The sequence below is a fragment of the Rana temporaria genome, chromosome 2 (genome assembly GCF_905171775.1).
Source record: "Rana temporaria chromosome 2, aRanTem1.1, whole genome shotgun sequence".
NCBI classification, from domain to species: domain Eukaryota; kingdom Metazoa; phylum Chordata; class Amphibia; order Anura; family Ranidae; genus Rana; species Rana temporaria.
The window spans coordinates 376,657,049-376,670,761 of NC_053490.1; the positions used below are offsets into that span (position 1 = coordinate 376,657,049).

The 13,713-nt window shown below is 41.0% G+C and overlaps 1 protein-coding gene across 1 annotated transcript in view; it reads right to left on the reverse strand.

The window, feature by feature from the left end:
* Positions 1–13,713, reverse strand: part of AATF (apoptosis antagonizing transcription factor) — a 201,177-nt gene that overhangs the window by 103,716 nt on the left and 83,748 nt on the right. Inside the window, exons 5-8 of the mRNA XM_040337825.1 lie at positions 10,059–10,173; positions 4,744–4,948; positions 3,937–4,104; positions 2,259–2,342 (exon numbers count right to left, since the gene is read on the reverse strand). Of these exons, the coding sequence (XP_040193759.1) occupies positions 2,259–2,342; positions 3,937–4,104; positions 4,744–4,948; positions 10,059–10,173 (572 nt within the window). The remainder of the gene's footprint in view (positions 1–2,258; positions 2,343–3,936; positions 4,105–4,743; positions 4,949–10,058; positions 10,174–13,713) is intronic.

Sequence of the window (13,713 nt, forward strand, 5' to 3'; positions counted from 1 at the left end):
TGGAGAGAAGTTCACTCCATAATTTCCTCGGTCACCACCTATACCTTAGACTACACCCCAGCTCAGTACCTTTTACACCACACATCCCTCTCCCGACACGCCTACCAGAAATCACTGGCCATGCACATGGTCAATGCGGCCAGACTCTGCATCCCCACCCACTGGCGTTCATCGGATATCCCAACCATCAGAGCGTGGCTGGCCAGGGTGTCCAAAATTGAGGAGATGGAAGAATTGATTTATATTGCCCAAGATCGTATTCAGAAGTTTACAACGACGTGGGCCTGTTGGTCACACTTCAGGAACTCAGATTTTTACAAGTCCCTCTTCCCTTGCTAGCAAGAAATTACTTGTCAGAAGGATTCTCACGACCTGGACCCACCCCACTCCCCCTTTTTCTCTTCCTTTTTTCTTCTTCTTTTCTCTCTCCTTCCCCCTCTCCAACTAGGGCCCTTGGCCCCTCTGGCGATATAGCCGACCAACACCTCCTCCAGGCCCCCTGTTTGAACCACAAGTGTCGGTTATTCATGGTTTGTCCATAGGCTTATGGTATTTACCTGGTGTTATTATTTTAAGTACTGCATGGTTCTACTTTACGTGCTCATTGATGCCGTGATAAATTGTGTTACCTTGTTTATGTTATGCCATAATTGCACTACCAGAAGTATTGCCATGTTTTTCTACTTGTGCATTTTTGTACGCGTATATGTATGACTATCTTTTCCTTAATAAAAACTTTTTTGTGGGAAAAAAAAAAAAAACTTCCATTCTTTATTTCAGTAATTAAAAGAACTTCAGGTAAAACCAAAATAAATCACATAAAAATGGTAAGGCCAGGACAATGCTTTACACATTAGATGGAAGTGCTGTAAGTCAATAAAAGTATAGTGCAATCAACTTTTCCATACCCACCATCATATTCCTCCTCCCTCCTTTATTTTTTGATTCCCCCAAAATTTTTATTTACAGTGTCATGATTAAAGGGATTGTTAACCCGCACGGTTTTTCACCTTAATGCATTCTATTGGCTTCTGCTGCTGTCAATCAAATCCATTAATATGGGAATCAGGGGGCAGGGCCGAGTCCTGCTGTCTGTGTCAATGGACGCAGCAGCAGGACATGGGAGCGCACCCGCACAAGTGCCCCCATGGAAAGCGACTCTCCGTGGGGGCACTCAAGAAAAGGATGTTTGGGGCCACTCCGTGCCAAACCCTTGTGCAGAGGAGGCAAGTATAACACTATATATATATATATATATATATATATATATATATATATATATATATATATAAAGCTTTACAAATCACCTTAAATCTGAACTTTAGGTGGATATAAAAGGCAAAATAATGCAGCTTGTTAAAATATATATATCTATTTTTTTTTTGATGATAGCAGTGTAAGTACCTGAATTTCACAGACTAGTTTCACCCTTGCAAAGCACAGATCAGTCTGGGAGAACGAGAAGCAGTACCAGGAGCCAGTTAGTTAAGCTGCGGTGCTCATGTGCTTACAATGGACATGCTGCTAGGAGGACAGAGTGGTGCGACAGAACATAGCTCATCAGTATGCTTGTTCCACTTTCACTGTCCGGTTACAGGCAAGAGGAAGGATAACACCTGTGTTGCTGAAATTGGTTATCCTGGCTTGCTATAAGAGGATGTGTACATCTCAGGACTGAATGTCCAGAAATATAAAGCCTTCTGCAAGTAAAATCGCTAACGTTCAGCTTTAACAATAATAAACGTCACACACCCAGTTAGGTTAGTATAGGGAAGCATTCCATGGCTGTACACCATCTTGGGCGAGAACATTTACGGAATTGTTATGTGATAATAAAACCGAATGCTAAAGGACCTTTGCTTACATGAGGTTCACCTGACTTCAGTTTGTGTCAGCTATCCCTTGGTAGACGTAGGCAAGGGCACATACAAGAAAAAAAAACTGTGGGCTAGGGTCATCATAATCCACACGCTGACCTGACCACACCCCTCAAATCATTCTATTTTACAACCACACTAAATTACCAGTGCTGTTACATTGTTGAGAAATCTCTAAACAACCAACCAAGTCTTCTTCAGGATAATATATGTACATGACAGTGGCAGGTCACAGAATGATCAGACAGCCAAACATTTCCCTATTTGTTTTTCTATACCAAGGCTTCAGTACCAGTTAACAAAATGTTTTAAGTACATTTTTTTTTTTTAAAGGTATGATTATTTTAACAAAACGTTTGGAACTTCAAGGTTAAAATTTACCTGGTGGTAGAAATCATCATCATCAAAAATTTCTTCATCGAATTCTTTAACCTGAGCATTAGATTTTCCCTCTACCTGGATGTTCTGTAAAATATTAACAAGAATAATAAATGTTGGTTTTAACAGCGAAATGCATTGATGTAAATGTGATTCAGACAGAACCACCTTGGCAGCCAAAAGCCACCCTCCTTTGCACACAGAAACATTTCACAAATGTACCAAGCTGGGATAAAGCCAGGTTCAGTCTCTCCTATCGAAGGCCTGATTCACATGGACGTACTTAAGCATACACCCATGCAAGGGCCCTGTTTTCCTGCACGAGGATGCACGGGTGTTCCGTGCATCCCTGTGCAAGAAGTCTCATTCTTGCCACTTTCACAACCGCATGGCTATCATATTGGGTGCAGCGGCTGTGTCCATGCAGCCGCTGCATCCCAACTGACATGAATGGGACTGCCTGCCCAGGGATACACAAAATACTGGTGTATCGCTGTGCAGGCTAATACAGCCCTGACACAGGCTTAAGTTTAAGTACACCGGTGTCAAAAGGGCTTAAGATGCAAGACTTTCTAGTAAAACATTGCCACTGGTAGAGAAACCTGCATTGCCATGGCACCTGGCAAGTATAGGAACTTCCATTTTTATATCCCGTTGGTAGAAAATATCTCATACAACAGCCATGTTGACAGGGACCACTAATTCTGTAGGTCTTCTTAGAAACTAGATTAAACCATTAGCAACATAAAATCATTTAATCACATTATGATTTTACTTGTGTTTAAGAAAATGCAAGCAAAGATTTGCCCTGCTATGATTTAATCACACCATCATCTACAAGACAATTTAATACAAAAAACTGCTTTAAGCACGTGTCATTTGATCACTATCCACTAATAGTAATCAAGAACTTATCAGCAGAGACCTCGTATTTTTAGCAAAAACCATGTTACGAGTTGACTTCTACATACAAAATACTGCATAACTCAATATAAAATTCAGCACATCAATGCAATAAAAGCTTTAGTCAACAGACACCAAATTTTAATAATATTTTTAACAAGTTATGCATAGGAATGAAATACTGAATTTTAGGCTTTTGAGAACTGATACATGTGCATTAAGGTATTTAGACAATTTCATATAAAGTCTCTCCATTCTGGTACAACACTCATAAAAGCACCATTATACTGGAACAAATGTGGAACCAGGTTTAATCGCAGCTTCTGTTCCAAAGAAAACTGACAGGTCAGTCAATATGAGATTATGTTACATAATGTCTTCTGATTCATACATCAGTATTCTTTGGCTCCATAAACACTGGGCTTAAAAATATACCAATTCCTTTGGCAGAAAAAAATTTAATAAAAAAATCGCTCCTTTATAGAGTTTTTGCACACAGTTTAGGCAAGCTTAGGACTTTCTGCCAGAAAATCCCATACCAGAAGGTTTTTTTTCTTGCCACTAATCGCAGAGCTCAAAATATGCCTCTAATCATCCCAATGTGCATTGACACATAGGATAGCATTGCCTCTACAGGAAAAACACAAAACGCTTGTAGAAGCAGCGATTTTTGTAAGCCAGTGGGCATGGACCCTTAAGAGTACAACATAAATGTATAAGAAGAACAAAAAGCATCAAAGTAAATTCATGTTAGTCAATACAGCTATAATTTAAATACCATTGCTTCATCAGGAACATGCTCTGGCAAAGGGGAATCTGGCTCAGGTTTTCCGAATATCCTATAAAGTGAACGTTTTGTCTGTGTGCGCCTCAATAATCTTTCTTTGTCCATCATGATCTGCTCTATTTGCAGCATTATGGATCGATCTGAACCACTACCGAGACCCTGGAAAACATAAGCATAAGGAAATTAAGCCATTTGAACACTGTACTGAGATATTTCTAAGAAAGCAACGTACATGTTTAAAAAAATAAAAACAAAAACCTGAAGATACATGGTGACACCTAAAACCTGGCTGCTGTGGGCCTTCATATTTGCCTAATAGCTTTGTATATGCAATAGGAGATCAACTAAGGCACTTGACTTTTGACTGCTAGACTTTCAAGATTTGGAGTGCGAGGTCATTACTGGGCTGTTCATTTCTCTGATTGCTAAAGAGCAAGCTGTACTGGAGGACCCGCAGACAAAAATATTCCCGCTTTTGCCTTTATTCATTCTGTGGATCTGTGCTTTCTGAACCTCTTAATCTGCTGCTTGATTATTTCTCCATCAGTTATCTGACCACCAATCATCAGGGGGCAAGCTCTCACAGGAGGAAGCTATACACTGCTTCTACTAGAAGGTCGTCTCCACACAGAGACACAGTGTGGAACAAGGTATGGTAAGGCAGTATTGGGATAAAGAACAGCTGCAGGCGGCCCACAGGGAATATTCAGAACTAGTCTTTTGTCCTCAGCTTGCCATTTTTGGACACAGCTTCCACAGTTCTGGTTCTCTTTGAGAGGCAATTACACAGACACTCACCTTGCTTATTTTACCAGAAAGTTTTGTCTTGTCGTGCCACTTCTGTAAGGTGGTGTTTCTGTAGGATCTAAAGTCTGCAAATCGTTTTGCCATAAACTCAGGATATTCACTAATATTTAGCTTCCGTTTGGGAGCACCTTTATTCTTTAGGGTTTCCGAATCGCTTTTTTCCATTTCTTCCTCATCGCTGGGGATTTCCTCATCACTGCATACAAAGCAATGTTAGAAAACATTTACGATTTAAAATGTTTTACATATATATAAAAAAAAAAAGTACACACAATGCGCACAAAAGCAATATGTCTATCGATAAAAGTGCTTAGAGGAAAAGTATAATGGTTTAGAGCCATTTTAAAATGTTTTACGCACAATGCTGCCAACTTTTAATATTACATGATTAAACCTGATGTTTGATCCGAATTCCATTTTATTTCATAAAAACGTAGTTTGCAAATTGTGCTTGGTAAAAAAGAAATAAAAAGTCTAGCATTGCCTGCATACCTGTCAGCAGTTTCTAAATAAGTGTAAGGGCTTCATGTACACGGGACGTTTTTACAACTGCCCCTAAATGATTAATTTTGACAGATAGTAACCCACATTTAAAACGTTAGTTTTGCCTCATTTACATGCCGCGTTTAGCAGCGTTTTGCATTTAGAAGCATTTAAAATACATTATATATATATATTTTTTTTTTAAATGGGCAAAAACGAAAAACTAAACGCTGCTAAATGCAGGTTACCACGTTTGGCGTCTGAAACATGGAACTCTTCAGTGTCTGAACCCATTTTTTTGCTTTCAAAGAAACGCTGTTAAATGCAACTGCCTAGAAAACGGCAATAAACGAGACAGTGTACATGGTCACATAGGATAACATTGCATGAGTTCAGGGGCAGTTGAAAAAAGCGTCCAACTGCCTCTGAACGTACGTTTAGCAGAGTCCTGTGTATATGGGGCCTAGCTGGACAGATAACAACAGGGTAGGTCTCTTATGCTGGGTACACCTGGGATGTTTTTTTTCTGCTCACCTCATTGGCCGTAGTCAGATCACATTTTAGTGCAGTGATCTCCTGACTGAGCTATTGTGTTCCAATAGGAGAACTGCCCCCACCCCCCCAAACAGTGATTACTGTTCGCAGCCATTGGCTTATCAGATGCTGATTTTCCAGCATTCTGGTTCAACAGAAGCCAGTCATGAGACTGGCTTCTGACTGATGGGCTGAAAATCATACAGTTCATGTCGAACCAAACACTTTCGGCCAATTTTTGGCCCGTGTGTACCCAGCTTTAAAGGGGTTGTACATTTTTCCTAAATAGCTTCCTTTACCTTAGTGCAGTCCTCCTTCACTTACCTCATCCGTCAATTTTGCTTTTAAATGTCCTTATCCTTCGATTTTGCTTTCTCAGAAGAAATAAGGACATTTAAAAGCAAAATCGACGGATGAGGTAAGTGAAGGGGGACTGCACTAAGTTTACCTTAGTGCAGTCCCCCTTCACTTACCTCATCCGTCGATTTTGCTTTTTAGGAAAGAAAAAAATTGTACCTTTAATGCAACCCCTTTAATGCAATCCACAATGTATGTCTATAGCTGTCTGTAAACAGAGTGCAGCGGGTCGGGCAGATCGTCAAAATGTTCATGTTTAGCCTAAGGTTGAAGTCAGGGAAGTGCAGTGCAGTGCAGACCTCTCTGGCATTGGCTTAACAGGAGAAAAGCAAAATGAATTGGACAAGGTTTTTTTTTTACCTGTCGTCCCAAAACACTGTCTGTGAATAGCTTGTAGATAGAGATGCACCGATGCAAGGCATTTGAGCAAGCATCTGTATTTGCCCTAACGCTCCCAACACCGATACTTTGAGGTGTGATTTGCGTCAATACAAAACGAACGTCAAAGTCGCATGCAATTTGAACAGGAATGCAGTGCGGTTCCTTTCCAAATCGCATTTGATTTTCCACAGGGTGTGTGTGTATAGAAAGGGATTAACGGGAGATCCAGTGGGCAGTTTAGAACTTAGTACATATCTGGTAGCAAATCAGGGCCGCTGAAGGGGCTCATAGGGCTGGAGGAGATGTAGAGGCAGTCTGTCTCCAAGCGGACATCACTTTCGCCCTATACCCCCAGGGTCCCTGAACTTCTCCTCCAGCCCTGTGAGCACCTCCAGCAGCCCTGATTTTCTACCAAATATGTACTGCGAGTTTTAACATGGTTTAAACGGATTATACGTATATATATTAAAGGGGTTGTAAAGGTAAACGTTTTTTCACCTTAATGCATCCTATGCATTAAGGTGAAAAAACATCCGATGGTACCGCCCCCCTCCGAGCCCCCGTTTTACTTACCTGACCGTTCGAAATTCCCGGGCGCGTTCACGTGATGTTCTTGGTTTCCCAGCCTGGCCGTTGATTGGCTAGGCTGGGCAGATTGATAGCAGCGCAGCCATTGGCTGGCACTGTTGTCAATCACAGTGGATGACGTGGCGCGCCGGGGGGCGGGCCGAGTGATACAGTCGGCGGCTATGGCCGCCGATGTATCACGGGAGCGCGCTCGCAAAAGCTTTCCACCATGCGAGGGGAGCTCGCATGAACGTGGAAAGCTTTTGCGAGGAGGAGCCGAGACAGCCGCCGAGGGACCCCAGAAGACACAGATCCGGGTCACTCTGTGCAAAACGAACTGCACAGCGGAGGTAAGTATAACATGTTTGTTATTTAAAAAAAATTCTGCCTTTAGTGTCCCTTTAATCCCTATGTACACATACACACACGGAAATCGCATGCGGTTGTTTGCAGTGCGATTTGCGCCAATTTTCTTTGTATTGACACAAATCTCACCACAAAGTTTTTGTTTGTTTTTTATTTTGCTTGATCAGGAACACCATATCTATAAACACCTTTCTTGGCAAAAAAAATAAAAAAAAATAATGGTTTCTACCGAGGCTAGACTTTCCACATATCTTTCTTTATTCATCTCCAATATAAAGAGGATGATGGGGTAAAAAGAGGATGATGGGGTTAGTAGAAAAGAAGAGAAGATTGTACTTCTTTCTGTCCAGCTAGGGAGTTACACTGCATAAGGCCGGCCAAACACCGACTGAATATCTTTCCTGCAACCATGGGTTCAAACCGTGTATGGCCTTCCTAAGTTGTCAGGTATTTTCTGTATTTGCTGAAAATATCCTTAACCTGTAAAATAAAAAACTAATGTAGCTACTACATGACTGGTAAGCTACATTACTGTAGCGCCTGTGTACTTTATGGTACCGGTGCTAGTTAAATTTAGAGGGAGATGGAGTGTAGTTAAACTCTGATCCAAATTGTTGAGTGCAAAGCAGGGTCTCTGTCTCAGCTTGGCTGTGCTGTAGGCTATTCTGTTGCATTGGGGTGCTCTTCCCATCCTTGTGCGATAGATGGCAGCAGTGAAGTCAAGGTTTGGGTGCTCTTCCCCAGCAGCCAATCTGCGGGGTGTGGCCTCGCTGTGCATGCTGGGGGAGGGTATTTATGGGGCAGATGCCATTGCTCTGGGTCTTTTTCTTCGAGGGTGGCCACATCACGGCACCACAGTGTTTTGGCCTACCTGGCTGGGGCGTGCGTGCCACACGGTGTTCCTGGTTCTGGGACGATGTTGGCCCGGAGCATCTGAACAGCGACGGGAACCCAGTAAGCGACTAAGTTCCCACCTTTGAGGATCCCAAGCTGTATTGCTTTTCGATGGGGAGTCCGTCTGAGGAGCACCATTGAGAGGCTGACAATCCAAAAGGGCCTTGACAAACCACCGGGGATCAAGGTAGCTGAGCGACAAGTTGAAGGAGATCCAGGTGTCATTTATCCAAGGAGGATTGCCTTCGTAACTACTGTGGCAGAGACTTTTCCTTAAGCTCAAGTTCACCAAGGAGGGTCTGTGGCAGGGACTTTATCCTACAAATGTTCGAGTGATACTCCGGCTGCCAGGTCAGTGAGAGGGGCCTGTCCGGGTACACTAAACCCACTCAGGCAGGAGTGGCGCAGAGAATTGTTACGCTTGGGAGCAGGACTGTTTCCCTATCATCACGCCTGAATCTGCTGTTCTCCTTTATTCTTCAACTTTACTTTCCTCACCACAAGTTTGTTTTTACCCGGCTGGGTAATAAAGAGCAAAGAGAACCTGTTGTGGACATTCCTTTACTTCTACCAAATGCAATACGCATCATTCATCCCTAGGAATTCAGGGGAGCCATGAGGTAATCGTGCCACCCGAAAAACCAGCTCCTCCGTGGGTAGTGCTACATTACATTTTTGTTCTTCCATTTAATTATACTTATAATGTAAACAGTTGCCTTCCAAACTGCATCTTTCCAAAATGAACAGAGGCTGCATGCTTACTGTACATTAAGTGCTCATGTACACAGGCAGTTTGGGTCATATATAGCCTAATTGGCATTTTTTGTGCTCCCGGGAGGCACCGGAGTTGTGTATAACCTCCTGCAAGGAGCCCTTTAAAATCAATGCCAGGCTGAAATATGCAGAAGCTTTACACAGCTGGAAATTGTTTTGATCTGTACCCACCCTAAGGCCTGTATCCATTCCGGACCGTGAGCACCGCATTTCAGTCCATCGTTGACTTTGACGGGCTGCTTTTTGCTGACTGTATGCTGCACCTGTACTTCCCAGGCACCCAAAAAAAAAATTAGTCTATACAAGCTAAACATCCAGCCTTAAGCTTTTTTTGTTTAATTATGTTTAGCGCCTGGTGCGATTGGCATGCCTTTAGGTAGTCGTATTCCAATTAGAAATTAAGATGATTCTCAGTTTCACCACATCACAGGCAATCACGTCACCCCATAAGTTCTCAAGTGAAAAATAAACTACCAGGTATTCCCATGCCTGAGGATTGTGGTCACCAGCAAAAGTGATTGCCAACCTGTGTGTTTCAGTGATATGTCACCCCTTTGCTGCATGTATCCACCACATCTCACTGATTGCTTGCAAGACAAATGCTTTCCGAAAAGGGAGGTCTGCGGTTGTGGACAATTTTCTCTACACTTATTTTAAAGAATACTACACTTTAGTAAACAATGTCCTTGGTTCAGAATTATGGACAATAATGGCTAATTTGTCAGGGTCTACACACAGTATTACAATGAGACACAATAAGGCAGAATGCTGCTCACTCAGCTTTTTGGTAGCAAGTGAGTAAGTTCTCACCGATGCTTTGCAAGTTAAAATAAACAGACATGAGCCCCTTCTAAAATTATAGTAGGAAAGACGACTTCCCCGAGCATTGTACTGAAGGTACCCCAGCCTGCATTACAAAGAGGAGAAATACTTGCACAAAAATTATTTACCTGTCTGCATTGCACTTTTTTCCATCTATTAGGTAGCGGGTTTCTGGAAACTGGAAAAGCAGCTCATCTTGCAACTGGACCAAAGATCTCATCAACTCCTTCAATGCTTTATAACCTGGAAAAAATATATAATTTAATAAATATGATGAGGATAAATAACCTATTTTGTGGAAATACTGTGGATTAAAAACTCAAACACAGAATATAATGTGCTCACAATCTAAATATTGTGACAGAATACCTACTGTATTTTAAATGCACCCATATCATACATGCCTTGACATCTACTCTCTCTTTCATTTTTCCTCACAATCATTCCCTTCCCCTGAATTCTTCCTTCTCATGCATAATAGTTAAAAATCTTCCTTTAAAATCTTAACTTTAAGGGGTCAGAAGATGGTGCTCCCACTGCACATAAAATAAAATGGGTCTTTTAAAAATGTACATTAAAAATTAACTTTTTTGCATGTGTTTATATTACATACTTGTTTATGGTTTAATACTTTTATTGATAAACATGCATTTCATATACAGGTCTTTCTGAAAAGGATTGCTGTATTGCTGAAAAGATACTGATAAGTGTTAACTATTCCTCCCACTGATACAAGGCACTATGTTTTCCACAAACACCAATGAGGAGGTGCTAGTCCATCCACTGACACCAACAGTGGGGTGTAATACCGCCAACTGACACCATGATGGGGCAATATTCTTCCCACTGACACCAACAATGGTGCATTATTCCTTCCACTGACACCAACAATGGGGCCCAATTCCTCCTCCAACTGACCACAGGTGCTATGTATTGTTTTTACTCTCAGTGTCGCTGGGGCATTTTCTACTCCCACTGGCCACAGTACCACCCCCCTCCTCCCCCTCTGAAGCACAGTAAATTAGCCCTTTTTTGTTTGGAGTTGGAGACCCTTGCCCTACATCAAAACAAGCAATTACCACCTACATTGCATGCACAGCCCCATTACAAGGGATTTGAGCTTGCATGGATTAATATATATATATATATATATATATATATATATATATATATATATATATATATATATATATATATATATATATATATATATATATATATATATATATATATATAATTTCCCACTTAGGTTCTGTGACAATTTAGCGTTGGGCAATTATTCATGGTCATAAAATGACGGAGGACAGTACTATAAACCTGTCCTCAAGGAAGTCTCAGAACAGTGAGCCTGCCACTTTTATTCTTAAATGGTAAGAATGGTCCATCCATTGCCTCTTTTTCATGGAAGAGTGAAGACAAGGAGAATATACCATTTTGCTATATAGGTTTAGAATGTCCAAAAAAACCTGTACATCCAGACAAAAATCATGAGAACAGATAGATGTCTGTGATGCACGCTCATCAGTTACAATAAATACATCCATCTCTGTAAATTACAAAAACCACCCATGGTGGAAGGAAAGAATACTTCATGATCTATGGACTGCTTTACTAAAAAGATCACCAGAGGAAAAAGGTAAAATTAAAGCAAAAAAAAAAAAGAAGATGTCTACATATAAATACTGACTGTGACCACTAGAGCATAATTTAAGTTTATTAAAACTTAAGCTGCAGTACCACTTAAAAGCGGGGGTTCACCCAAAAAAATTATTTTTAACATTACATTCAGCCGAGTTGTCCTAATGACAATCGGCTGTTTTTTTCCCCGTACATACCTTATTTTCACCGCCGATTCCAGGTATGTCTTCTGCGGGACTGGGCGTTCCTATCCGATTGACAGGCTTCCGACCGTCGCATACTACGCATCACGAGTTGCCGAAAGAAGCCGAACGTTGGTGCGCAGGCGCCATATAGAGCCGCACCGACGCTCGGCTTCTTTCGGCAACTTGTGATGCGCTGTACGCGACGGTCGGAAGCCTGTCAATCAAATAGGAACGCCCAGTCCCGCAGAAGACATACCCGGAAGCAGCGGTGAAATACGGTATGTACATAAAAAAAAAAAAAACAGCCGATTGTCATTAGGACAACTCGGCTGAATGTAATGTTAAAAATGTATTTTTGGGTGAACCCCCACTTTAAGTGGTACTGCAGCTTAAAGCGGTAGTAAACTGCTGAAAAAAAACGGCAAGACAATGGCATAATGTGCTAGTATGCAGTATACCAGCTCATTATGAAATACCTTAGAACAAAGCCCTTCCAGCAGTGCCTGGTCAACGCTAAAAGGGCTGACATGTTCGCCGACCTTTCTTCCGAGTTCACGGCTCCAGCACTGTTAGTGGCCGATTCGTGATGTGCGGGAGCCCTCGGTTTAAGCACGTTATGCCAGACCTTCAGATCGCATGCACCGCTGACGTCAGCATGCGATCTGGGTGAATAGTTCCTAAATGGTGCACGTTAAGGAGACATTCATTTTACCTACAGGTAAGCCTTATTATAGGCTTACCTGTAGGTAAAAATAAAGCAGGGATTACAACGAACGAATTAGGGTTAATGTGGTGAATCACTGTACCCCATGTACCCCAAAAACCTGTTTTTCATCTTCATTCACCAAATTGCAGATTGATCAAAAACTGTAAAATCTACAGAATATAAAATGCTAATAGACATAAAAAAATAAATAAAAATAAATAAGTTAAAAACAATAGCATAAAATAATGGCACACAAAAACAAACAAATTTAATTATGCTAAATACAAAATAGACAAAAAATAAACTCATGTGGATAGGTATAACTTGTAACATATCATCAGAGGAATATGTGTATATTTTACTTTTTTTCCAGCCTTCCCATTTCTGTAAGCTCAAGAACAATAATAATTTAAATCCACGATGACTACCAATTGCACCAGTCATACCCAGCAATTAATCCCCCAAGAAACACATCTGATTAAATCTTTTCAAGCAAATCCTTTGCTTTGCTTTTGTTGGCTCACTTCTTGTCAACATCCATTAAAATATGCCTTTAATTCTCCCATAATCTTAAAAAACACAGATTCCACTGTCTTCAACTTTAATCAACTCTAGGGCCGGCATTTTTCATTTCATAATAATGTGCTGCTTGGAATTCAAGAGGCAGGGCTGACATCAATCATTCGGCAAGAATTTTTCCACTGCAATAAATATGCAAATGAGGAAAGCCAGTCAGTCGTATTTCAGATCAGACTTGCTAGTGTGTTTTTTTTTTTTTTTTTAAAGACACAAATTTATTAATTGCCAGTGGCCAGAGGAATCCTATTACTGTGGGCATTGATTACAAAGCTGTGAGAGTGATTATTGTGCAACTTGCGGCTTACCCAGGCATAAGGAAAAATTATTAAAGCACGACAGAGATTATAAACTCAGAATAACAATAAGCTTTTAACATTTAGACCCTTAAATTCCTTAAAATACATAAATGTTGGGGAGGCACAGCTGTCGAATAGGCAAGACAGTAAAGATTAATTGAATAAAGTTGAACCAGAAGAGAAAACTATGGCATAGAGCAGTAAGAGGTTAGAGGATGTACAGGAATGGGATCTGTTATTTCCATACAGACAAAATGGTAAGGCAAGTAAGCAGTTTGTGCTTTTTTGTAAAAATATTACACACACGATCAGTAAGCATGTGTCTTATAATGTTACTAAAAAACAAGGAAAGAAATGCCACCAAATGCGAGTTTAAACA